Source organism: Tamandua tetradactyla, chromosome 23 (assembly GCF_023851605.1).
Source record: "Tamandua tetradactyla isolate mTamTet1 chromosome 23, mTamTet1.pri, whole genome shotgun sequence".
In the NCBI taxonomy this organism is placed as follows: domain Eukaryota; kingdom Metazoa; phylum Chordata; class Mammalia; order Pilosa; family Myrmecophagidae; genus Tamandua; species Tamandua tetradactyla.
The window spans coordinates 41,459,253-41,486,846 of record NC_135349.1 but is presented as its reverse complement, the minus strand read 5'-3'; the positions used below and the strand labels follow the sequence as shown (position 1 = coordinate 41,486,846).

The 27,594-nt window shown below is 47.9% G+C and overlaps 1 protein-coding gene across 1 annotated transcript in view; it reads left to right on the top strand.

Moving 5' to 3' along the window:
* Nucleotides 1-3,297: 3,297 nt before the first annotated feature.
* GPR139 (G protein-coupled receptor 139) overlaps nucleotides 3,298-27,594 on the top strand; it is a 38,680-nt gene continuing 14,383 nt past the window's right edge. The window contains exon 1 of the mRNA XM_077140266.1: nucleotides 3,298-3,421. Coding sequence (XP_076996381.1) covers nucleotides 3,298-3,421 — 124 coding nt within the window. The remainder of the gene's footprint in view (nucleotides 3,422-27,594) is intronic.

Here is a 27,594-nt window from a genome sequence, read left to right as displayed (position 1 = left end):
CTGTCACCAACTTTGAAATCCTTCATAAAATCTGAACAAGGGAAATCTGCATTTTCATTTTGCTCCAAGACCTGTAAATTACATGGCTAGTCCTGATGAGCATGCCTTGTGTGTCCAGCAAAAGTCTGTTGAAAGAATGAATAACTGATTGTATTTAGCCGAAGGAAGTTGCTGGCTCAAGCATGTCATTGTCTTACAAATGTCAGTCTAGCAGGTCAGCACTTTGAGCAAAATTAAATAGATTTTTGTTGTTGACTCATTTTGGATGCTTCTCTGGGACCACGGACACCCAAAGTCTGGTCTCAGGACCTTAGAGTTCTCATTCAACGCACTCATTTCCTAGGAGACTTGGGCCTTGACAGGCTGTTTGGGTCCTGTCACAGGCCATAGAGGACCCTGACCAATTCCTCATTCTCCAATATCTTGGTTTCCGCCATTTCTACCACTCCATTCTCCAACTCCCTGCTCAGCATCCCTGGAACAAAGGTATACTGCTTTCCTTCATTCCCATTTTACAGATGGGGAAATGGAGGCTCGGGCACAATTTGGTCTATCAAGATTCTCCACACTGCTCAGTTCCTCCACCTTGCTATGTTTCTACTTTGTATAGAGTCTCTAACTAGGACCCCAAAATCCAAACCACACAAATCATTTTGGAGTGAGTAGTCACACCTGACACACAGGCTAAATCTGAGAGGTCCCCAGGGGTGTGTCCCCCCCCCAGCCCTAATTGCAACCCATTAACTGGCCTGCAGAGATAAGCTTATCTCCCCATGCCCTGCAGGCTCTGTGTTGGGGGGGTGGGTTCTTCAATTCTTGCAATGTTGGGTGAGAGCTCACAGCATGCAAGCAATGTTGTAAAAGCTGGGGGTGCAACTGTGTACAAAACAGACAAAGCTTCCTGCCCCCAAGATGCTTACATCCTCAGGGGAAACAGATTGACAATAAACAAAATAAATAAAATGTATATAGTACGGTAGGTTGGTGCTGAGTGTTATGGAGAAAAACTCAGCAGGGGAGGGGCAAAGGAGGTGTGAATTTCAGCGGGGGGGGGGGGGGGGAGTAGAGATTTCAATATTAAATAGGATGGAGAGGGGAGTTTGAATGAGGAGATATATGAGAAAGTGAGAGGGAGTCTACTAGGCATTCTGGAGGAAGAGCATTTCAGGCTGAGGAAACAACCTGTGCAAAGGCCCTGAGGCCTTACCTATGAGTCACAAGGTAGGGAGAGCTCTGAGTAGACTGGGGCTTGGGGGTGAGGCCTTGTCAATTCTCCCTCTCCATCTCCCATTTCTCATCTCAGGCTGGCCGCCTGCAGTCTATAGATTTTGTGAGCGATTATTGTGCTGCCACAAAGTGGCACACGAGGTGGGGGAGGGGGGTGTTTTGCTTTTGCTTAGGGTAATTACATTTAAATAATGAGAGGGAGTGTTCAACAAAATTTCAATTTCTAGTTTAGCTTGCAACATCAGACAGGTCATCCCTGGGCCACGTGACCCTTGGTAATCCCCTGCTACTAATGGGTCTGTTGGGAGATTCTTGCCTCTTCTGGTCACTACAGAGCTTGCCAGGCCCAACAGCTCCTCCCTTGTGCAGACCGCCAGGCCTTGACTACTTTGGGTTTTGGGACCCTGCCCTAAAGGGGCGTGCCCTGCCCCCATCCCAATCCCTGCCTGAGGGGTGGGGCGCTAACAATGACAGCATAGCACATTTGCCTCTGGCTGGGTGTGGGGGAGAGGGGTCTGCCTTCTGGGAACCCTGGGAGAGGCTGGGGAAAGCCCAGCCAGTTCCCTCTCCGGAGGACTCCGTACTATGTGTGTGGGGGTGGGGTGGGGGGTGGGGCATGGAGTTGGCCAGGTGAGGCTGTCGGGAAACTGAGGTGGGGGCTTGGGCTTCTCATGACCCCTTGCATGCCATGCATTGGTGGCTGCGACAGGCCACTCCTGGCACTGTCTCACCTCAGCCTCGAATCTCTGCAGACTCTTTGACTCTCACTCACTGTCTTAAATTCCAGACAGCCATCTCTCCCTTCCTAATTACCCTGCGATCTGGTGAAGAGCTGTCCTGGGAACTTTCCACCTGCTTTTCCTGAGGAGAACGGGGTGGTGCCACTTCACCCCAACTCTCCGAGGAGGCCGCCTGGATCTCACCTGCTTTGCTTTTCCTTTCCTTCAGACAACCTCCAATCCCTCTAGCCCCCCACTCCCACGCCACCGATTCTCACCTTGTATATGTGTGCTCGCTGGTTTTGTCTGAAAGTGGTGTTCCTGCTTTTCGGAGAGCACGCCCGGGTATGGGCGCGTGTCTGGGTGTGAGCTGATGGGGCATCCACGTGTGTGTGAGCGTGTGAGCGCGCCCCGTGTATTGCGACTGTGTGAGTATTGGAAGGGCTGCAGCACCCTCGTCCCTGACAGAAGGTTGCTTCTCGCGGGCTTCTCTTAGCAGGCCTGCGTCCCTTTCAAAGACATTCCAAGTCAGGGGCACCCACCTCCGGGCTCCCTCAGAGTCAACACACGCACACGCGCACACGCGCACCCAGGGGCGCGCGCTCCGTGTCAGCGCCTGCGGGGTCAGCGACTCTGGTCCAGGGGAAGTGACAACCTTTAGCCTCGCCGCGGCTCCCGCAGTCCCGCCCCGCACCCCCACCCCCTGCCCCCGGCGCAGAATCCTCGGTGCCGAGAGGGACCCCACGCAGGGGCGAGGACGAAGAGAGGTGGCGGGGAGCAGAGTCGAGAGAGGCAAACTGAGGCCACGCCGGAGGAGTACGGAGCCGCTGCGGGAGGCGCAGGTCCCACCCACACCACGCCCCTCCCGCGGGGGTCGGAGCTGGGGTCGCGCCTTCCCCGCGCGCGTCGTCCTCGGGGGTCCCCGGGGCGGATTCCCATCTTCCGTCCCCAGCCCGGCGCGAAGCCAGGCGGCTGGGACCCCTTTCCTCCGCGTCGTCCTCCCTCCCCGCCGCGTCCAGGCAGCCGCTGATTGGCTGCGGGGAGCGGCGTCCCAGCCCCCCGGCTCCGAGGCGGGAGTGGAGCGGGTCCCGGGTGGGAGGCGCACAGACGGGCTCCGGGAGCCCCTCCCGAGTCCCCGCGCCCTGCGCCCTGCGCCCTGCGGGAGGGCTGAGCCGGGACTCCGGGCGGGCAGGTGCGGAGCGAGCGGAGGGGACCTCGGCGGAGGGGAGAAGCGAGTCCTGCGGGGAGAGAGGCGCTGCTGCTCCAGCTGCTGCCTCCGCCGGCGCCACCACCGGGCCGGCGTCCAGCGCGGGGCGGGCAGGCCGGGCGCGGAGCGGCGAGGGGCGCGCTCATGGAGCACACGCACGCCCACCTCGCAGCCAACAGCTCGCTGTCCTGGTCCCCCGGCTCGGCCTGCGGCTTGGGCTTCGTGCCGGTGGTCTACTACAGCCTCTTGCTGTGCCTCGGTTTACCAGGTGAGGGGCGGAGGGTGGAGGGAGGGAGGCCAGGACCCCAAAGTGCGGGGCGGCCCTGCCCGGGACCCCCTGCCCATCCCCCTTTCGCCGTGCGTGCCCCGGCGCCCCCTCTAAAAAGTTTAAGCCTTCAGGGCAGCTGCAGAGGTTCCCAGACTGGGGGAGAAGGAAGTTACCGCGGCCTGGCGGGGACTGTGCGTGCGTGTGTGTGTGTGTGTGTGTGTGTGTGTGTGTGTGTGTGTTGCGTGAATGTGCGCGGTGGGCGCCGGGTACGGTGTGAGGGCACGCGTGGATTGCAGTGCGTTGCTGTGTGCGTGGGGCGCGTCTTAAGGGGTCGACGTATCTGGGTGGGGGGTTGGTGTCCGGTGATGGCTGTGGATGTGATCTGACAGCACGCTTTGGACTGAAGGCGTCGCGAAGGCTTCACATCTCAGGCGGCCCCCACCTCTACCCAGCCGCGTGCTCCCGCATGATCTGGGGTGAAGCCGGAGACCCTGAGGCTGGGCGCTGTGTTGATCGAAGGTCGCTGGGATGGTGCAAGGGACACGTTCCCGCTGGGCCCCCACCCCTACCCCCGAGCGAGGAAGGAGTCGTGAGGCTGGCTGCGAAGAGGCAGGGCGGGGAGGTCCCGGGCAAAAGGGGCATGCCGCACACAGGCTGCCGAGGGGCCACCTCAGGGGGTCACAGTCTCCTTGAGGACATTGCTGGTGCCCCTGGTTTTGCCTCCTGGGCAACTCTGGGCTCCCGCAAATGTCTGTCTGGTCCCACATCTTAATGTCCTCTCCAAAGTGTGGCTGAGACTTGGGCTGAATTCCTGAAGAGAGGAGGAGGTGCTTGCCTGGGCTGTTGTGTGTGTGTGTGTGTGTGTGTGTGTGTGTGTGTGTGTGTGTGTGTGTGTGTGTGTGTGTGTGTGTGTAGACAGAGGGAGAGGTTTATCCTGGGGCTCTAGCTTTATATGGCCCCTTCTTCCAGATAGTCCCTGTGGCAGAAAGATTCCTAAAGATCATTTGCTGGTAGAGAGGCGAGACAGGCAAAAAGCAGAGGAAGATAACTAACCAATGTACAGCCTAGAATCATAGCATCTTACAGCCTGACATCTTCTCCTCCCAGAACCTTAGCATTCTGGAGCTGGGTTTCTCCCGGCCATGCTGAGATTTCTTTCCCTAAACATATAACTTGGCAACCAGGGTCCTTGATGAGGTTGTTTACATTTCCCCCTCCCAAACTCAGCAGGCTTGAGAGAGCCTGAGTTTCCTAGTCCAGGAGCCTCTCCCCTAGCAAGGACGGGGCTTTTATTACCAAGGAGCCGCTCTGGCCTCCCATTGGCCCTGCTGGGGCGGCAGCACGTGTCCTGTAATTACCTGGACCTGGGATCGATTTCAGTCCGGTCCCCACTGCCCCGCCCCCTCCGGGGGCTCTCCCGGAGCTCTCTTCTGGGGAGGGAATTTTTAAGATTGGCGATTGGTGGCACCTACTAAACACAAGTGGCAAGACCCCTTTTCCTCTTCCGCCCTCGGATGAGAAAGTGTCTGACCCCGGCCCCGCCCCCTCCATCTCTCTACTGCCTGGGGTGCTCCTCTCTGTAGCTTTTCTTCTGGAAACCATCAGGGGACAAAGATAAGAAGACGGGGTGGGGTGGGGTGGGGGTGGGGGGAGGCTGACCCTCTTGGGTCCAAAGTAGGGAAAGGAGTGGGGGTAGAAGGAGGGGAGAGCTCAGACCTTTAGAGATCTCAAGGTGGAAGTCACCATACCTCAGACCTTCCTTCACAGCTTCACTCCTGTGCCATGTAGGGCTTTCCTGACCTACACAGCACTGGCACCTACTGTATGACAGGCTCTTCAAGCATGAGGAGTTGGGATTGCAACCCCAAGAGCACTGCTATAACTTTTCAGTCAATTAATAACTGTCACCACCTATATGTACCAATGCTAGGAAGGCACCACCCTGAGCTCTAGAAGCTCTCAAGCAGACGTATATGTTTCTAGAATCAGTGGATGGATGCAGAAGGACCAAGAGTCCTAGAGAAGACTGACCAGGGCATCCAACCTTGTAAAGAGTGTTGGTCTGATAACTGCTTGTAGCAGCATCTTGCAGGGTTTGTTCAGAGGGCAAATCCTTATGCCACTTTTAAGACCGTATGGGGAGGCAAGTTTGCCCTGTGATTGAGCCCAGACTCTAGAAGGCAGAAGTGGGTGTTAGTTCAGTCTCTACTGAGGTTAGTGTATGAGCCTTTCATGTCTCTGTGCCTCAGTTTCCACATCTGTAAAATGGGCGTTATTCTGAGATAATGGTGGAATGGTGGTGAGAAGCAAAGACGTGATGGAGACGATGGCACACAGCAAGCACGCAGCTCGGTACCTGACTGAGCACCCGTGGGCGGCTGTTGTGTGCCTGCGGCCGTGCACATCACAGAGCGCCTGCGGTGGTCAGCGAGCCCGAGAAGGGTGGGGAGATGCGGCGGGCAGAGAAAAGCCCTGAGCTCAGCACCCTGTTCCTCCTGGTCAGCCCACTCGTCGTGTTCCCCTCCCTGCCCCCAGCCCCCAGCAGGGAGCAAGCCTGCTGACCACTGCACTGGTTGTGAAGCAGTGGACCGCAGGGCTGGGCGATGTTGTTGTTTCATCGAATCACTGTGCCAGGCGGCGGACTCACTAAGAGTCTCCCCGGTTCTCGTGATAGCAGTCTGAGATGTGGGTGGGAAGCAAAGGCTAGATAAGGAGTGACTGAGTGCTCAGCAGCAGGAAAACTGGGAGAAGGCAGTAATCTCTCCTTCCACCTTCAGGAAAGGTCCTGTGGTCCAGCCCCCTGCCTCTACGATTGGCCCCGAAGAGCCCTCCTTGCCTGCTCTGGTTTGGGATTCCATTGCATTCAAATGGGGAGTGTGGGTAGAGCTCTACCGACTCTGAATTCTCATCCTCTCTATGCTACAATGTCCCCTTCTATAAAATGGGGGTAGCAGTAGCACCTACTGCTGTGACAGAGGGCAGTGCTTATTCAAGGAGATCATCTAAGTAAAAATGTCTTAGCACAGTGTCTGCCCCAGGTAAGCGCTTACTACTCAGAGCCCCCTTCACACCAGGTCCTTTTCACCTGTTACACTAATCCTCCTTGCACCCTTGTGTCCTGGAAATGTCCCTCAGCCCATTTTACAGAAGAACACACTGAGATTCAGAGACATGGAGCATCTTGTCTACACTCACACGGTCAACCCAATTGCAAATACCTGCCCTTTCCATTGCATCACCTGCCTTCATTCCTGCGAGGAAGTTCTCTTAACTATCCTCCCTCATGCTGTGTACTCAGTGGAGAAAATTGGTGTCCCAGCTATTACTAAAACCCTGTCTCTTTCCCTCTCTCTTCCTCCTTTTTAAGGAAGCAAGATGTTTCCATTTTCTCCACACATATCCAATAAACAAACAGAGCCAACAGGGCAGAGTTAGGGACATTGATGAGACCATCTGGGAAAAGACGGAGCAAAGCAAAAAGGCGATGAAGGAGACAAAGATGAGCTTGGACGCCTGGGGGAAGAGAGTGGGAGGGAGAATGGGTGAGTCTGCCTGATAAGGAAAGAACAGCGTGAAATCAAACCGAGATCTGAAAGGTATTTTAAAATATTACCTTCTAAAAGGCACCACGGATATTAAGGGAGAAGAGGCAAGGAAGGAGGTGATAACCACACACCATCCAGCAGAAGAGAGGGTTTCTGTAGTTGCCAAATGAAGACCACAATACCTGCCACCCAGAGTTGGTGTGAGATGAAGGGGGAGGATGAGACATAGCCTGGCAGGTAGAAAGTGCTTTGACCGGAGGTAGTTACTGCTGTTTATTAGAGGTGGAAAAATAATGACCCACAGGCTGGAGTAAGCCCCACAGAGGCATTTTCTTCAGAAGCATAGTTTAATTAGAGAAAATAGAGTAGACAGGTTGAGTACAAACTCTGGAGCTGGCCAGTCTGGGGTTTGATTCCTGGCTTTGCTGCTTACAAGCTGTGTGACCTTAGGCCAGTGACTTTACCCGTCTGTGCCTCCGTTTTCCCATCTATGAAGTGGGGACGGTGATAATACTACATACTTCATGTAGTTGTTATGAGGGTGAAGTAGTTTTAGTACGTAAAACAAAGTCTGGCACATAATAAGCACTCTCCCCATTATTTTTTTATCATTTAAAAATTAGGAGAGTCAAGGAAAAAATCCCAAGTCATTTTATGGCAGCGCTTTCCCCTAATATCAAAGCCAGACAAAGACAGTACCAGAAAAGAAAACTATAGACTAACATTCCTCATGAACATAGATGCGAAAATCCTCCACAAAATATTAGCAAATCGAATTCAGCAACTTATTAGAAGGATAAAGCATCAAGGTCAAATGGGTTTTATTCCAGGAATGCAAAGCTGGTTCAACATTTGAAAATGGTTCAATATAATCTGCCATAGTAACAGACTAAAGAAGAAAACCATATGTTTATCTCAATAGATGCGGAAAAAGCATTTGACAAAGTTCAGCATACATTCATGCTGAAAACTCAGCACACTGGGAGCAGAAGAGAACTTCTTTAACCTAATAGAGGGCACCTATAAACAACCTACAACTCACGAAATACTTAATGATGAAAGGCTCAATGCCTTCTTCCTAAAATCTGGGACAATGTAAGGACATCTGCTTTCACCATTCACATACCACATCATACTGGAAGTCCTAGCCAGTGCGATAAGATAAGAAAAATAAATGAAATAAATGTAAAGGAAGAAATGAAGTTGTCTCTATTCACAGATGCCATAATTTCCTTCTTAGAAAAATCCCAAAGATTCTACAAAAAAAGCTCCTACAACTAAGTGGTTTTAACAAGGTTGAGGGACACACAGTTAATATAATCAAACTTGTTGCAGTTCTATATTCTAGCAGTGAACAATTTGAAATTAAAAATCAGAAAAAATTTCAGAAGATATATTTCCAAGTTCCCTTGGAAGATCTGACAACCTTGGGTTCATATTGCTAGAAGGTAGCAATTAGCTGGAGTTGAGGAATAGCTTATTGTTATTATTAGTATTAATTTAATATAATAAATGGGACCAAAATGTTCAAAAGAGACTCACATTGACTAGTCTCCCTCCCATCCCTCTTTCCCTGTTCACCCCATTTCCAAATCGACCACCACTACACAGGTAATTACCGTGTCTTCATTCCTTAAGAATTCTTCCAGTATTTCATGGTACATCTGCAAACAGAGCATTTCTACTCTGCACGTTTACCCCCACAAAATGAGCACATTATAAACATGGCTCTACATGTTGCTTTATTTCACTTAATATTTTAATCATCCGTAACAGTGTATGTGACGCTTTTTCATTCTTTTATACAGGTGCATAGTATTCCATGGTATCTTTGTACCATAATTTATCTAATACCTACCCCTTTCAAAAGCACCTGCGGATTCCAATTCAAAACAGTCACTTCATGGCCCACTTAATGCACTTCTGTAACGTGTCTGGCCCCTACTTAGGCATATTTGACCTTAGGACCCCTGTTTTATCCACTGGGGAAAGAGCACGGCATCAGGAATTTTGGGTTCCAGGCTTGGCTCTGGCAATAACCCCCAGTATGACCTTGGACTAGTCATTCTTGATAGGCACTGTCAAAAGCCCAAGAGAGCCAGGCTCTGCCCTGTGCAGCTCTTGTTGGCACACAGACGAGAAACAGGCATAGACCGAAGATGCATCTATGCTGGAGGCTGCTGGGGATGCCCTGGGGGTGAGGTCCAGGATAGCAGCTCTGTTGTCCTTTCCCCCTTGCACAGTTTCTGGAGTGGTCCCATATGACAATTCTGCTTTGTGAGGTTGAATGTAAAATATGTGGCCTTGAAGCTGAACAGACATGGGTCTAAATCCTGTATCTTACCTTTGGTTGCTGTGTGATCTTGGGTATGACATTTCCCTCTCTGAGCCCCAATTTTCTCATCTGTAATTAAGCAAGTAGTAGAATTTAGCGCTTAGGCATGTGGTCTCTGATGCCAGACTACTTGGGTTTGATTTCTGAATCCTGGACTTGCTAATTATGACCTTGGGCAAATATCTCACCCTCTCAAAGCCACCGCCTCCTCATCCATGAGATGGGATAATAACAGCTATCTTATAGGGTTTGTTTGGAAGATTAAGTGAACTTGTAAAAATGCTGAGCACCACCCTTGGCACATGTTGACACTCATGTAGAGTAGGAGTTCAAATGCTGTTCACCTTCTCCGCCCCATGTTGTGACTGTAGCAGTCAGAAATGAAATATGGCAAAGGCTTTTCACAGTACCTGGCACGTTATAGGAGCTCAATAATTAGGAACGCTTACTGCTTTTATTGTATAACGTGTCAACGTGATTGAGCCTTTACCTTATAGGTCCCCTGGAGCCAGGCACCCCTTTCTACATAGGTCTTTTCCAGAAATGCACAGCTCCTCTCAAACTGCACCCACCAGAGATGAAACCCCGGGCACTGGAAGACTAAGCAAGAGTGATCCAACGGATCAAGCAAGTGATTCCATCATGAACCTAGGGATTTGGGCTCACCAAAAGATTTGCCCATGATTCTGCGAAACCTCGAGAAATAATGCTAAAAGATCAGAACATGAAACGGTCTTCGGCTGACGCTGGCGGACAAAGGCTAGCAGCTATCTCCAGTAAGGGCGTGCATGCTGCAGCCAGCATGGAGGTAGCTGTGGAGCAACCTCTGTGGGGATCTGAAACATGGAAGGGATGCTGGCTGGGGGGCCCAGCTCTTCAGAGGCACCGTGAAATGCCAGGGTGGGGCGAAGGTAGCTGTCAGGAATTAAAATACCCGCCTGTGACAGTCAGGTCATGTAAATGAACAATGGTCCAGGTTTAAAAAATGTTTCACTTATCCTACAATGAAAGAATCATGCTCCCTTCTTTTCTTTTAATGCTGTACGGCCGGGTCACGTTTCACTCTTTCTCCATGTGAGCATCCCATTATTGCCGCACCATTTGTTGAATTTTTTTGTTTATCTGTTTGTTTGGAAAGTACATGGGCTGAGAATCGAACCCGGATCTCCCACATGGCAGGTGACAATCCTACCACTGAACTACCCTTGCACCACCCCCTCTCCCTCTCCCTTCTTTTTTTGAAAACAAACAAAAAACACATGATTCTCTTGGTCTCTTTCATTTTCCCTTAAGGATGAACACTGCACTTTCTTCTTAATAACAGCTAACACTTACATAGCACTTACTTTCTCCTAGGACCTCGGCTAAGCACTTTACTCCATTAACTCATTCAGTTCGCACAACAGCCCTTTGAGGCATGTGTAATTATTACGCCCATTAATCAGATGTGGACACTGAGACGCCCACCCGAGGTCACACGACTGGGAAACGGCGAGGCTGTACTCAGTATTGCCGCCCGGCTGTACTCTAAGAAAACAGTGGTCTGCACACAATGACAGTTGATGAAGGATATTCAGCCTGGGTCAAGAGGTAGGGGTGACAGACTATAGGAAGAGGTGAGGTCTGGATGAGATAGGAAGTGGAGCCACTATTTAGCTTTCCAGCCAATGACACAATGTTGCCATTTTTTTTTTTTAATCTAGAAATCCATATTTTTACATGAAATGTCCTAATGTTTCAGTGTTGGCAATGAATTCAAAAAATTTCAAAACACCATGTGAGCCAGCACTGTGTGAACTAAACCAAACATATCTGCAGGCTTGATAAAGCCCATCAGACTGCCAATTCACAAACTTTGGGGTGGGTAGAGATGCGTCAAGAAACACTATGGGGCAGGGGGTGTCCCCGTGGGTGAAAAATGAAATGAGAAGCTAGAGGAAAGAGCGGGGAATAACAAGAGATGGAGAACCAAAGAAGTATGTGGTTAAACAGGAAAAGTATACCAACTCAGGAAGCCAGGGATTTGGCATCAACGAGAAATAACAGCTCCAAGAAACACCGCAGATTGCATGTTGACAATGTCTTGGAACACAGATCCCCAACTTTTTGGAACTGGAAGTGTCCTGAAAACCTGCCAGCATGGAGTATAAGGATGTGGGCTCTGGTCCCCCAGACCTGGATACAAGTTCTAGCTTTATACAACAAAAAGGCAAACAACCCAGTTAAAAACGGTGAAGGACTTGAATAGACATTTCTCCAAAGAAGATATACAAATGGGCGATAAGCAGAAGAAAAGCTGTTCATCATCATTAGCTACTAGGAAAATGCAGATTGAAACCACAATGAGGGCGGTGCAACAGTGGCTCAGCGGCAGACCCGGGTTCGATTCCTGGAACCTGCCCTTGCCAAAAAAACCAAACAAACAAAAACACAATGAGATACCACCTCATACCTACTAGAATGGCTAGTATTAAAAAAAAAAAAAAAAGGAAAATAATATGTTCTGGTGAAGATGCAGAGACACAGCAACCTTTGTCCATTGTTGGTGGTGCAGCCACTGTGGAAGACAGTTTGGTGGTTCCTCAAAAATTTAAACATAGATTTACCTTATGACCCAGCAATCCCACTCTTAGGTATGTACCCAAAGTGACTGAAAGGGTCTCAGACAGAATTTTGTACCCCAAGGTTCATAGCTCATTTTTCACAATAGCCAAAAGGTGGAAGCAACCGAAGTGTGCATCGTCAGATGAATAGATGAACTCAATGTGGTACATAAACACTATGGAATATTACTCAGCCTTCAGAGTGAATGAGGCCTTGGTACATGCCACATAGGCACAAAGCTTGAAGTCAACATGTTGAATGAAATGAGTCAGACACAAAGGAACAGATACTGTATGATTTCAGTTACATGAAAAAATTATGCAAACGCATTGAGACAAAAAATAGAGTATAAGTTATTGGGGGAAGGGGAGAGAGGAATTGGAAACTAATGCACGATTGGGTTGGGGTTTCTTTTGGGGGTGATGGGGAAGTTTCTAGTAATGGATGGTTAGGAGGTGAGCACAAAGTTGAGAAAACGGTCAGTCCCACCAAAGAGTATGCTTGAAAGTGGCTGAGATGGGAAAGTGCATATTTTTTTGTATAAATGTTTCCACATTTTTTAAAAAAAGAGCAGCTAAAGAGACAATGACAATTAACCATAATACATGATACTGGGCTGGACCTAATAACAGAGGAGAAAAAGCCCAAAAGGATGTTATGGAGATCTATGAAAAAACTGGAATTTAAACTGAAAGCTTTATATAAATATTAAAGTTCTAGAACTAAAAAACTGGATTTAAGGTGGTTATCTTTGTTCTTAGGAAATGAACATGGAAGTATTCGGTATTCAAGGAGCATGATGTATAAACCTGCTCTCAAAAGTTTTGAAGATCTATAGATAGATAGACAAATGTGGCAAAGTGGTAACATTAGTGCCTCTGGGCATCTGAGAGTGTGTGTGTGTGAGGTATGTTGACGTTCTCTGTAGAGGTTTTGTATCATTTTTGTAAGTGTCCTATTAGTTTGAAATTATTATTATTATTTTTATTTATTTATTTCGCAAGGGCAGGCACCAGGAATCGAACCTGGGTAAGAACTCTGCCTGCTGAGCCGCTGTGGCCCGCCCTGAAATTATTGTAAAATAAAAAGTTCAAGGAAAAAATCCGACTTCATGGCTTCCTGTTGGTGGGGCTCTGGCTTTACCCTCTTTGGGGGTCAGTGTTTTTGTCTGCAGTGCGGGTATAACTGTGCCATCCTCACTGGGCTCATGGTGTAAACTGAGGAAGATCATTTACGGCACGTGCTGGACACACTGCCTGGAACTCGACAGCTGCGTTTTGGGATGAGCCCAATACCCCCATTTCACAGAAGGGCTGACCCAAAGTTACAGAGCTGAGAATGGCAGACTCTAAATCAGAACTTAGTTTCCCCAGCTCTTATTTCATTTTCTTTCCATGAAACCACACCCGGCTGCTCCTTCCGGCTCCATCATCTGTGTCTGTCTAGGTCTCCTCTCCTTATAAAGCCTCCGGCCATGTGGATGAAGCGCCTCCACCCGCCTTGTTCAACTTGACCTCATCTAAATAGGCTCGCCAAACATCCCATTCACCAATGAGTCCACACCTAAACTAAGAAGAGCGTCGCCAGAGGTCTCACCCACACATGGGGTCATCCCCAAGCACTTGAAGATGCCTCAGTGGCGGACATGGTTCAAGAGCTGGGTCTTCAACCCGAGTCTTCGCAATTCCAAATCCACTATGCTTTGGAGCTCGCTGCAGCAGGGCTAACCCTCCCACCACCTACCAACAGCAGGAGATATGTAAGAAAAGGCGGGCTCAGGGCATGGGGAGAAGGTGGCTCCCTTGGATCCCAGTGGAAATCCATGGGAGGGCACATACCTCCTGGGACAGACCTCCCAGGATCTTGGCTTTGCTATAAAGTGGATGCAGAATGGCTCAGGCGTCATTCGAGTGAGGACTATTACCAGCCGAACTATGTTGAGAGGAAGCTGGGAGCACAGATGTGTGTTCTTATTTTACCCAATGGTGGAGATGCAAAGAGAAACAGGAGAGCATGTGCAACAGTGTATGCCTTCACGGATTCATTTGTCCATCCACCCATCCCTGTGCCAGGCTTTGCCATAGAGCAGGCACTGTGCTAGGCATGTAGTGAGCCAAAGCAGATGCATTCCCTACCCTTCTGGCAGTACAACCTCCTTGGGGAAAACCAGCATAATCAGGAATCCAAATAAATGGTTCATTTCAACAGTGAAAATGTCATGAACGAGAGATATATAGGGCCATGAGAATTATAATCAAGAGACATGACCCAGGCAGGGAGGCCAAGAAAAGGTCCCTTCAAGAAGGAATAACTGAGTCTGCAGGGTGAGTAGGGAAAGGAGGGAAGGATGAAGGTTCCAAGCAAAGGGAACAGGCCGGGCAATGGCCTTGAGGCAGGAGGGGACCTGGGGCACCCACAAAGGGTGGCAAGAAGGCTGGGGTGTCTAAAGTGTGAGAAGTGGCAGGGAGCATGGTGTGAGATGCAAGAGGAGTCCATCGCAATGCCAGAGCTTTGTAGAAACCTCGCAGATTGATCCTGAGTGGGGACACCACTTTCCGTGGCATGGAGTGACTTCCTTATCATCCCCTCTTATTGGCCAGGACGTTTGGCAGCTGGTAGAGCCAGGGGAATTGCTTTTCTGCCACAGACACTTATCATTTTCAGCTAAGTGCAAAGCAAGCTCTCAACCATGTCATTTCAACTGAGACACACAGACACAGACAGACAGACAGACGCACACACATATTGCTGCAGCCAAAGGTATAGAATGGCCATGGCGCTCTGTTCTAGCTGCAGCCCTTTGCTATTTTTTTTTTCTTTTAGCATTCCAGACCTCACCACCACTTTTCAGCTCCATGGAGCTGATGACAAGGAGCATGATCTGCCTCTTTAAAAAAAAGAGGAGTGGCTTCCCTGGAAGGTGGTAGGAAGGAGCCATGACTGGAGAGAGAGCTGCAAAGGGGACTGTGCCTTGAGGAGGACAAGGGTGGGCCTTCCTTAAAGGAATCACCACCGAGGCTCCTGATCCCCACAGAGGGTTTCCCACATCGTGTCCACCCTCTGCACCCAGGAGTATTCCAGAAAGCCCCATCTCCATGCAGGATGGCCTCAGAGAGATATCAGTGGTTTGGGAATTAGGCATATCTGGGTGCATGTCCCTGCACCATGAGGTCTTGAGCTAGCTTCCCCTTTTCCTAGCCTCAGTTTCCTCATCTGAGAATGGGACTCTGTATGAAGCCTTTTTTATATGCCAGGCACTGTTCTAGGCACAGGTGATAAAGCAGAGAACAATACGAAAAGGTCCCTGCACATGCATGCAGTCTACCAGGGGGATGAGCAATCAGCAGGTAAACAAGATGCTAAGGAGATAATAAAACAGGGTAAGGTGATAGGGAGCTACTTTAGAAAGGGTGCTCAGGAAAGGATGTATGATCTGAGACCTGAATAATGAGAGGCAGCCAGCCCTGGGAAGTGTGGGGTGAGGGCGTGCTGGGCAGAGGGTAAAATCCTGGTGGTGGGAATGAGCTGGCACAAAAGGACACCAGGGTGGCTGGAAGACAATGGCAAGAGGGGGTGTGGCAGGAGATGAGGTGGAAGAAGTAAGCACAAGCCAGATGACATGGGGCTTTTGGACCCCTGGAAGGAATGTGGAGTTTACTCTAAGTTCTACAGGAAGACCCAGGAACCTTTTAAGCAGGTGACATGGTCTCATTTGAGATTTTCAAAGGTGTCTTTCAATACTGTGAAAAGAGGCAGTGAAGGGTGGTGAGAGAGAAGCAAGAACAGCCAGGAGGAGGCTGATGCAAAAACAAAAGACCCCGTGGATGCTCTCTTACAGGAGAGAGTGACACCATGTCTGCAGGCACCAACACAAAAACCTGGCCCAAGGCAGGGGCACAGTGAGTGTGGGCCAGGGGTCACAACCAGTCAGCCACATCTCATCACCATCCATCTCCAGGTAAAACAGAGACAGCAAAGAGAGGTAAGCAAACCAGTGACATCGTCAGACACCAAGGACGTCCGTGCCCGGCTCTCCTAGGGCCAGAGAAAGCACTTGAAGGGCCACAGACACTATCATCTTGGCCCGGGCAGAGGGGCATGTCCTGCTCATGACCCAACTATTCCTTACAAGAGTCCTGAACAAAGAGAAAGCAAGGGCCTGGGCCGCTCTCCTGCCCAGCAGAGAGAATGAGAAGAAAAGCGTCACCTTCTAGGGTGTCACCTGGCAAATAAGCACAATTGAGTTGTGGCCAGCATGGCAGAGGGACGTCATCACTGTGGCCACATTCAGTTCTGATGACCCAAAGTCCAGCAGGAAGAAGCAAATAATGCCCCCAAGACAGGTGGAAATTCCCAGGGTGTCTTGAAATGGGCTGAGAGAGACCTTGGAAGAGGGAACAAAAGGCTGGTTGCTCCTTGGGTCTTTTCTGAGTAGACTTTCTATCCAGAGGAACCCCTATTTCTGCATCTGTGAAAGAAGAATAAAAACGCCTGCCTTATTGAGGGGAATTCATGAGACAATTTGTATAAAGTGCCTAGCACCTAGTAGTGGTTAACAGATAGAAGAGATTTTTTTGTGTTTTAAGACTGATGATTTCCACTTGGGATCTTAAGTCTGCATGAAAGACCAGGTTCATTTTGTGAATCCCTACTTTGTGCCAGATATTATAAGAGATTGTGGTGGGGGGAAAGACTGAGATGAGCATGAAATGGTCCTGCCCTAGAAGAACTCACAATGCAGTTAGAGAGAAAGGCATATCTATGATTGTACAACCATGCCATGTGTTCTACAACATGAGGTGTGGGGAGGAAATTTTTGTGGGGACCCAAAGGAAGAGGGTTTAGCTCTGCTTGGGGCCATCACAAAGGTGCTTAATTATATGATGAACTGCTGACAGTAGGCATGGAGTCTGAGTCATCTCTTTGATTCTAATCCCCTCTGTTGGGTCATGGCACATGGTAAAGGGCTTGGTAAGTACTGGATGGACAGATAGATGAGTGGACAGATGCATGGATGGATGCATGGACGGACAGATGAAGAGGGAGATGAATGGATGCCTGCAGCCTTAATCACACAAATGTAGTTTCCATACTATCCTTGAAGAAACCAAAGACAACATCTTGATCATAATTATCTCCTTCTTCTTCATCATCATCATCATCATCTTCAATCACTACCATTTGCTGAGCACTTACTCTGAGCCATGTACACCTTCCTCCACATCGCTGCATCGAATCCTCGTGAAATTGGTACTTAGCATACCCATTTAGCATACAAAGAAACTGAGGCTCTGTGAGGTAAAGTGACCTGCTCAAGGTAATCAGCTGGTGGGTGGCAGAGCTGGGACGTGACAAGCCGGTGTGTCGCTGCTTGCATTCTCAGCTCGCCGTTGGACCTGCTGCAGACATTGGTATGCAAGGCATCAGGACCATTGCCACGGCTCCCCCAGAGACAAGACAAACGCTGTGTCTGCGGACCTCTGTCTTGGTTCATCCTCCCAGCATGGCCGGGGACATTTTGAAGGACTCTGCCTTCCTTCCTAAGTGAGGACTCTCCTGGTGTCCCCATTGCCCTCTCCCGGAGCAGATGGTTTAATTACTTAAGATTATTTTTAAGCAAAGCCAGGTAGGTGAATTCCCTCTCCACTCTGCAAGTAACCTACCAAATGGGAATCAAATTGGCTGTTGTTGTTTTTTTGAGGAGCATATTGTGTTGAATGATTACCCTGAAAAATCTGCTGTCCTACAAATCATTCCGAAGTTTCCTTTATCAGCCATAAGTGCGCTCAATTTCAATCAAGAGCTCAGAATTTCAAATCCAGCTCATTTATTAAGAGTTTATTGACCATCTATCATGTGCCACGCCTTGTTCCTAATGCTTAAAAAGAGTATTCAGTAGTAACCATTAAGATTATTGTAGTGATCACCAGTATACAAAGTGAATTATAATTTACAAAGGGCTTTCTTATCCATTACGAAACTGAAACTTGAAGGAGTTAAATCATTTTCCCAAGTTGTTAACAGTAGGCAGAGCTGAAAAGCAAAGCTGCAACCTTGGGCCTCAAACCCAGGGCTCGTCATTCTATGGCCAGGTCAGGGACAAAAGTCCAAATGGGGCCATTCCTCTGAATCCTGCTGAACTCTCCATTATTCATTCATTTGTGAATTGTGTGCTAGTTACTGATGCTACGAAGACAAATAAATCTAGATTCTTGCCCTCAGGAGCACACAGCAGTTGGGAGACAAAGAAGTAAACTCCCATTACAGTGACGAGGTAGAAGGAAGACCAGTGTACTATGGAACAAAGAGGAATGCATCAACCACAGTCTTGGGTTGGGGGGCAGTGCTGGAGATGGGGTGATGGGTGTCAGGGCAGACCTTTTGCCCCTACAGTCCAGAACTCACCTTTCTCCTTTCTGAGATCCAGATATACTCTGTGTATTTTGATCATGAGTCCATTTCCTCCTCATAAACCAGCACTGAGCATCTCCTTTGCATCAAGACCAATGCTAAAGACTAGAGAAGAGAAGGATGGCATGACCATCTGTAAGGCAAAGCAAGTAAATAGATAATTATTAGATTGTACCATATGGAACTCAATTTATCACTATTTTTTTTCCTTTAAAATGTCCATTTTATATGGTCCAACCTTTTACAAGATAGTGTAATAATTTGCTATTCTGGAGAGACGCTCAGAGTGATACAGGGAGCCCAAACCAGTGGCCAAATATTGCACTCCTGACTCATTTACCCCCATCCCCATGAAGCACTATCCACGGCTGAAATTTGGAGAGTGAGGTTGCTAAAGTCTTGATGGGTAGAATCTAAACTAATCATCATCTACCATGATTATAACTAACAGTTACTGAATGCCTACTACATGTTGGGCACAGTTTTAAGTACTTTAATGATTTAACTCATTTAATCCTTCCACCTCCATGAAGTAGGAGCTTTTATTACCCATTCTGTAGATGAGGAAACAGGCGCAAAGTAAGTTGCATAACTAGATCATACAGCTAATAATATGGCAAAACCATGCTTCAGACCCAGATACTGGGCTGTAAAGTTGGTGCTCCTATCTGCTTAACCGTGACAAGAAGTGGTGATTTCAGTAGTACTTTAGGGCAGAACAGTTCCTTGGTTCCAAATCACCCAAATGGGTGTTTTCATTAAAGCCATAATCTTACTCTTCTGAAATGGAGAGGTAAGGTTGAAACACACAGCTTTGGGGGTCAGCATTGTAAGGAGAGAGGGAGAAGTATATCTCAAGGAACCAGACAGAAAATGTTTTCCCTAAAGGGGACATCAAGGATGATAATGCCTGTGGCATCTAATTCCCCCATTAGGCAGACTGCCTTTCAGCCCTAATTTTTTTAACATTGGTAAGAGCCAATGGAAATGGAAAAAACAGTTTCATGAGAGACTTTTTGAGACTTTGGGCACAGGCAGGTCTGTCTGAGAACCTGGAGACAAAATGCTGGAGAGGAAACCCTTCTCTCCCTCTCTGCACAGAGCAGAACCCTGCAACGGTATCAGTGCTTAAAATATTGTAGATAGAATCTTCCTTTGCTGATGTCTTCTGGTTTTGGTCCTCTTGATGTCTCTCTTCCTGCTTCAGATAACTTTTTAGTTCTTTCCCTGGAGTTTTCTAGACTAGGAAAACTAGGGGCTAAGAATATGGCAGTAAACACAATAGACACAGATCTGCCCTCATGGAGCTCCCAACATAAAGATGGCCAAGGAAAGAGAAAAGGCAGCATGTATCTAAGAGGTATTTTGATAACAAATTAGCTGTATATGATTATATGAGTGGGCAACAAAAATTACTCCGAGTCTCAAAACTTAGTGATGTAATTAATAGTAGCTAGGAAATTGACTGAATTCTTATTTGTTTCTGAAATCTATTACCATCTATTCATCTGAAAAAGAAATGAGAGCAATGAAATTAGAATTCTTCATTTATGAATGTTTTTGAGCATTTGGATTCAAGAGAAATTAGCAGATATTTTAATTTTCTGCCATCCTGCTCCTGATACCAATCTGGCTACCTCTAAAAACATCTCATCATAATTAACATTTGCCTAACGTATTTTCAGTTTGCAAAGCTGCTTTACATGCATTGTCTCTTTCAGTGCCCACAACAACCTTGGAAGTTTGCAAAGCAATTTCACTGAGGTTGTCACACTGGGTTCTTAAATTCTTTCCCTCATTTCCTTGCCGGTTCACAAGCCAGCCAAGCCTGTCATTTTATAGTTCTGCCAACACAGCATGCTTTCACACTTCCTTGATTTTGCACTTGAGGCTCCCTCTGCCAAAGAAAGAAGCCCACCCCTTCCTTGTTCAACCAAGGAAAGTCCTAGTCCTCCAAGGAAACCCCAGGCAGGCAAGGAAAGGTCTTTGTTCCATGGAGGAGGAGTGAAGAGTTGGGCATCCTGGAGTAGGGAGCACCCAGCAATGTGCACATGACAGGGGGTTGACCAACAGGCCAGAAGATGTGGCATAAATTCTGTCCTGCAGTTAATTTCGTGTCAGTGGAAACCTTCTGTCTTGACCGAGGCTTTGCAAATTGGGCAGACTTTGATTCTTATCCAGCCTCTGCAATTTACTACCTGTGTATCCTTAGTAAGTCTCTAAATCTAATCCTAAATTCCTTCCTCTATAGAAGGTCAAATGATACCTACTTTTGAAGTGGGGTAGGAGAGGAAGCAGCAAAGACCATTAAATACAACGCACTTAGCTCAGTTTCTAGCATTTAATACGAGATTGCTAAATGGGAGTTATTTTTTATTCTTAAGACCTTTTTTGCTTTCCGCTGATAGCAAAAAAGGTATAGAATCATTTATCATCACCATCACCATCATCATCATCGTTATAACTGCTGCTACTGCTATTAACATTATTTACATTTTCTCTTATTTGTAAAAGGAGGAAAAAAAAAACACACATTTCATTTTCTCCTGATGCTTTCTCTGCCCTCCCTTGGAAATTGTTATTTCTGCTCAGAGGTGAATGGAAGGTGATTTGTTTCATGGTGGGCAGAGGTACATCAAAGCGTGGGAGGTATCTATTATCATTGCTGGTGGGTGGAGGAGCAGGTTCCTGAAGGACAGCAAGAGTTGACCAGGCAAAATGGATGGAGAAGTATTATGGGCAAAGGGAGCTCCTTCAGCAAAAGTCCAGAGGCTGGAGACATTGTAGCTTATTCGAGGAGCTTCAAGTACAGTGATTTTGTTGAGCTGGGATATAGGATGGGCATAAGTGAAATGGGATAGGCAGATGACCAGAAGCCAAAATTCCACCAGTGTTCACCAGGCACCTGACATTCTCCTAAGCACCTTCCGTGTACTAATTTACTGAGTCCTCACAGCAATCCCATGAGGTGGGTACTATTATCAGTCCCATTTTGCAGATGGGGAAACTGAGGCACAGAGACGTTAGGTAACTTGCCCATGATCACACAGCCAGTAGGTGTCAGATCTGGGAATCACACTCAGGTGGTCTGGATTCAGCACCCACACTCAAAACCCCAGTCAAGGAAAGCTCTTCTTTTCCTGTGCCCTGAAGCCAGAAAACAAGCAGATCCCTCCGAAGTCACCAGGAAGCAAGCTGTCCTTCACACGCTGAACTCAACCTGGGCAGATCGGAAGCTGTTTTTACTCTGCTGCCTCCCAGGGTTCAGATGCGGGTTTTTAGAAGTTCCCAGACATCAAGCCATTTCCATATAATTACGCCTCCTTGACCTACATGTCAGGCGGCTGTGTGCTTGGGCTCGGGGTACAAAAACCAATTTCTCCAACCAAAGAAAATTGCCTTCCCGAGGGCCCCTGGTAATTAGGCATTGGGCAGTGTCCTTCTGGGCATGGTGTGTTCCCCGTCACCCGTGTCGCCTGGCGCAGGTGCTGCCACTTCAGCGCCGCGTCTGCCAGGGAGTGCAGGTCCGTGGTGGAACAAAACGTCCACTCAGGAGGGGGGCCTTGGAGAGCACGCGGCTGGGCCGGGTACACCAGGGGATCTAACGTTCCTGAACACCGAGATCCCAGGGAACCCACCCCTGCTAACCCCAGAGGGGGAGGGGGGGTACACTGTGTGGAAGGATGTCACTGCTCTGCTGTCTCAAATTTTAAAAAGAAGCCACACTACCAACCCATGTTGGTACGTTGCAATGAGGAGTATAAAGGACTCTCGTTCTTCACCCCCTCCTCTCCATTCAGAGATGGCTGTGGTTTTCTCTAAAAATGATAAGCTTCCTATTTAGCAAAATCCTTTAAGGCTTAAAGTCTTCCAATGACTCCCCATTCCCTGAGGGCAAATCCGGCTCCTGACCGTGGCTGCAGAGCCTGCTCAAATGTAGTCTTGTCTCTCTACCACTTCTCCAGCCAAGCCTCCCTCCGAACCCTCTCACAGGGCAGGGGCGTGTGTGAGTGAAGCTGGCAGGGGCTTGTTGCATTGGAGGGCAGCCCCCTACTCAGCGGCAGCTCATTGTGGCCACATGGAAATATGAGCCGGGGTTGGCCATACCTTCTGAGTGAAGAAGCCGAGACCCTGGGTGGGATGTGAAATACTCCAACTTGCAAATATGGCGACTGGTTCAAAACTCTTAAAGACACATCTGCAACCTGGAATGCATCCCACAAGCTGTCAGTCTATGACTTCTATTCTATGCTGCCCTGTCAGCTGCTCAAAGAGCATTCTCTCTTGCCTTTTGAACTTTGCACAGTCTGTTTCCTCTTGTCGGCACACTTTAGTCCCTGTTTTTCATTCAATTGGAAGCTACTCTCCCATGTCACTGCATACACACCATTTACTCTAAGAAGGCTTCCATGATCCTCTAGGTTAGATTTGTTGTTCCTTCTTAAGGATTCCCATAGCATGCAGTCTTCTGCCATCTTTTGGCTTCTTTGCCAAACTAGAAGTCCCAGGAGGGAAGCAGCTGGTCCCGCTGTTTTACCTTGCCATCTACAGAATGTAGCAAAGTGCCTGAACACAGTAGGAAATGAAGGAAGGGGAGGGAGGCTGACTGAACAGTGTGGACAAAATGCAAACTCCTCTCCACTCCAGAGTCCCTTGAGTTGGTTGGGTTGATGAACAGCTATAACAGTATTTATTGAGCATTTACTATGTCCCAGGCACTCCTCTAAGCACTTTATTTGTGTTAACTTATTTAATTCCCATGAGGACCCTATGAAAAACCTAGATTATTAGCCCCATTTTACAAATGAGGAACATTGAGGCACAGAGTGTTTAAACAAGTTGGCCAGGATTGCAAAGCTAGGAATCGGCCAAGCTGAAATTCAACCCTGAGTTGCCTGGCTTCAGAATCAGTGCTCTTAACCGCTACATTTTTCAACAAAAGAAGGCGTCAGTGCTCTGAGAGGGACACTGTCTATCACACTGGACAGGGAAAAGGATGATATTTTCGGAGCATCTGCCACAAGCACACGTGGTACTAAATGCTTTTGCATGTGTTTAAGTTACTCATTCTGCTTAAATGTCCCTATAGGAAGATGTGATTGTCTTCATTGCACAGATGAGGAAACTGAGATTAGTATCTTGCTCAAGCAAGGTAGTGGGAAATTTGAATTCAGCTCCATTAGCATCATAGGGAGTTAACAGGAAGGAGTTTCCAGAGGGCTGCCTAGTGAGACTGAGTTTAGAGAAGAGAAAGCAGAGGGAAAAGGTCAGCTCAGTCTCCTACATAGTACAGCTAATCATGAAAGTGATAGCAAGCACAAAGTGCTTTGGGGAATCCATCCATCCTTCACTCTTTCTTTCCACAAACACTGACAAATATAGTCTTTGGCAGCCCTGTGACAGGCCCTCAAAGTTCAGAGAAAAGAGATACAGTCACTACCTGCTCATAGTGGTTAAAGGAGATCATTAAAATGGACTCAGTATTCTAACCAGTGAGGTACTTAACTCAGTGCATTGAGATCAGGGAAAACTTTAAAATTAAGAAGTCTGTCAGGCAAAGGGTTGGGGAGGGGAAGGCATTCCAGGTAGAAGAAACAGTTTCTCAGCTGCAGATAGCACACAATGGCTTGGCTTAGTGACAGGAATTTATTTGCTCCCAATTTCAGAAGCTAGAAGGCTGGTTTTCGCCCAGGTTAGGGAGCCTTCAGGCTGACTGGCAATCCTTGGGTTCCTTGGCTTTCCCAACATGTGTCAGTAGTCTCCCCTTCCTCTTCTGGGTTCTGTTGATTTCCAATTTCTAGCTCCTTCCTGTGGCATTCTCTGTATAAGGCTTCCAGGAATAGGATTGAGACCCACCCTGATTCAGCTGGCCACACTTGACTAAATATAACGTCTTCAGAAGGTCTTATTTACCAATGAGTTTGCGTTCTCAGGAATGGATTAAGATTGAGAACCCTTTTATTTATCTGAGCTATATAGCTCAAGCTACCACACCATGAAATTCCAAGGAGGTAAGAAACAGCACTGTGTGTTCAGGGGATGATTCTAAAGTAAAGTTTGGGGTAATTTGTGTGGGTTGCAGGAGGGAGCTGGCAGTGGGAGAGGTACCCTGTTCGAATGCAAAGATATTGCGTTTTGGCCTTTGGAGCAGAAGTCTCAATCCAGCATCCACCCTGTGTGGGGGACTGGTGGGGGGTATACTTGTGGCTTCAAATCTCTCTTGAAACATTAGGAGGCCTGGTCGCAGTTGCCTGCCATTCCCTCATTCAAAACCGCTGGGTGAAGCTAAGCAGCGGCTGCCCCCTTGACATGGGGCCTGCCCTCTCCTGTCCACATGCCCTCCTTGCACAGTAATGCTACCTGCCCGGCCCCTGCTGGCATTTGAGTTTGCAATCCCTAGCAAAAAGCCAGTGCAGGGAGCAGGGAGGTTGAAGTGGCCCCTGCATGCTCTGCTTTCATTGTCAGTGAGCTCTTTAAATCCGAGACATGGGTCTGGCCCTCCTGGGGCGCCTGGTCAGTTCTGGCAAGAAATTGGTCATCCCTAAATTTATGTTGAAGTGAATTGGATTCACATGGAGGATTCCGGTACAAAACCTCTTCTTGGGGAACTGATAGTCCCAAAAAGCTTTCTCTCAAACACTGACCACTGAGTTAACTTCCAGTTACCCTGATCACATCGCCTGATTCATCTTCTGAGATAAGCCCTTAGTAATCTCCCAATCTATTCATCAGAACTGTTAACCAGCCTTTCTACATGTCTCTGATGCTGTGTTGATCAGTAGTCACACTTATTCATTCAGTCATTCAGCATATACTTTTGGAGTACCTACTATACACCAGAAACCGTGTAACAGGGTTGTCCACATAGTGACAGTAATGAACAAAGCAGACACACTCCCCTCCCTCTCGGACCTCTAAGCTGACTGGTGGTGGTAAAATTTATATAGTGTACATGGCGCCTGGAACTGTTCTAAGCACTTGCCCTATATTAATTCATTTAATCCTCACAACGAGCCTGGATTAAATATGCTAGAGGTATCATATCATCCCCTTTTTATAGATGAGGATAACTGAGGCATAGAGAGTTTAAGTAAATTTCCCAAGGTCACACAGCTAGAAACCAACAAAATTAGGTTTGAACCCTGGCAGCCTGGCTCCGGAGTCTGCACTCTTCTCCACTTATATCGTCCTTCTGCGATGACGCTGGGAAGCCTGCAGTGCCTTCTGAGTCAGCAAAGCAGCAGTGATTATAGGTATACTCAGCTCATGGGGCACTTGCAGGAAACCAGCGCACGTAGATCGGTCATAACAATGTGCTCTGAAACAAAGAATTCTCTGCTAAATAATTTTTTTTTCTGGATGCCATGTTATTGCTCTTTTCTCTTTTAAGTCAGAGACACTTGATGCAGACCTAATACCAGAAAGCAGCTGGGGCTGTGAAGGCAACAGTGGATTCCGACAGTTCACACTTGCCTCAGCTGCCTCGAAACCAGCTGTCAGCTGAGCGGTGGCTTTAGGGAAGAGAAGTCTCAGGCTGGAAAGACCATTTGGCTCACTGGCTGAAAAGTTATTTTTAAAATGTTCTTTATTATATTCCTGTTTCTTGACTCTGTCACTCAGCATCACACTGCCCAGCCTTGGCTCATTCTGACATCCTGAAGCGCCACTCTCCCCATCTCCTCCTTTACCCCTGTCCCTGAGGTTGGAACTTTTCACTGCTTCCTCTCTGTGTCCACAAAGAGAATGCCTGGGTCGCCTAGATCACATGTTGCTTTGCCAGGGAACCTCTTTCCCTTTCTGCCTAGAAGGGAGAGATCTGCCGCCCTCACCAGCACTCAGTACATACTTTTCAAGTGAGAGAAGTCCCAGAGGGATGTGTAATCTACCCATGTCCCAGAGCTAGTAGATGGCAGAACAGCTTTCTACACAGGTTGGTTCAAATAGAATGTAAGCTCCATGTGGAGGTGACCCACATGCGTGTTTGCCTATCACTCTAGCCCTGTGCCTGGGTACAGAGCCTGGAACACAGTGGATGGCTCAGGAAATATTTGCTGAATGAATAAATGGAAGCCAACCTCACTTAATGCTTCTTTTGTCCTTGCCTGAGATGTAGGCAGGGTAACAGAAAATGAAGGCTTTGCATTGGCTGCATTTTGTATACACAATTGATAAGCTATTTGCCCGCAGCTAAAAATACCTACCCCTGGCAGCCATCGGGAAGAGGCAGATGGATGGTGCTTAGCCCAAAATGTTTAATCAAATAGTGACAACCCAAGCAGAGACACAATTAGCCTCTGACACCCCAGTGAACTCCAGACGAAGAGTCTGGAAGCCTCTGACTTCCTGTTGGTCCCCTGGCACCTGGTGACTTTGACCTGGGCCCACCAAGCAGCAAAGCAGATGAGCAGCCTCTGCCCAGTGCAGTCCCCAGCTGGAGGTCAGGACATGAGGAAGAAAACAAGGAGGAATTAGCCAGTGGGGAGTGTTAGTCAAAGAAAGGGGCAATTGGACCCTCAATCCAATCCTTTGGACTTTAAGAAAGCTATTAGATCCTTAGGGACAGGGGTAAACTTAGTGTCCCATTCTGTCCTACTTATTCCCAGGGGCTGAGGGTGGCGACTGTCCCCAAAGACCCTTCAATTTATCCAAAGAGAACTCTTCCCTTGACTTCTCTCATGCCACATACATGCCAGCTGATATTCACGGCTTAAAAAGAAAGAAACAGAAAGAGGTGACCTATTTCTGTTTAGTTAGTGGTCAATTTCCCCCAGTTAATTGTGGAAACATCTGGACAAGCAGCTGCTCCGAGTGGGCTCTAGCGTCTAAATAAATTTTTTTGGAATCCTGGACGCGGCACACACTGCATGTCTGACCTGAGTAGATGACTTAACCCCACTGAGCCTCGGCGTCCTTGTCTCAAAATGAGGATATTAATTGGCATCTATCTTATAATGTCATGGGAAGATTAAATTTAATGCTAGCAAAACCTCCAGCAAGTGAGTCACACGTAGTAAGTGCTCAGTAAGGGGAAACATTATTATTAAATGTGCCAGCCTTGCTCAGCTCTGTTATAACAAAGTACCTGCAAATGGGAGCACTGGAGGAGGCATTTGATACCATCCTGTCTCCTCCAAGGGACCTCTTAACCCTTCAAACCTCTTTCTTGTCTATAACAAGGCATGACAATAATACCTACTTTATTAATAAGGGTTAAATACTAGATATTCAATATTAGATAGCACATTGCATGTTACATATTAGAGCAAATGTTACTTTAT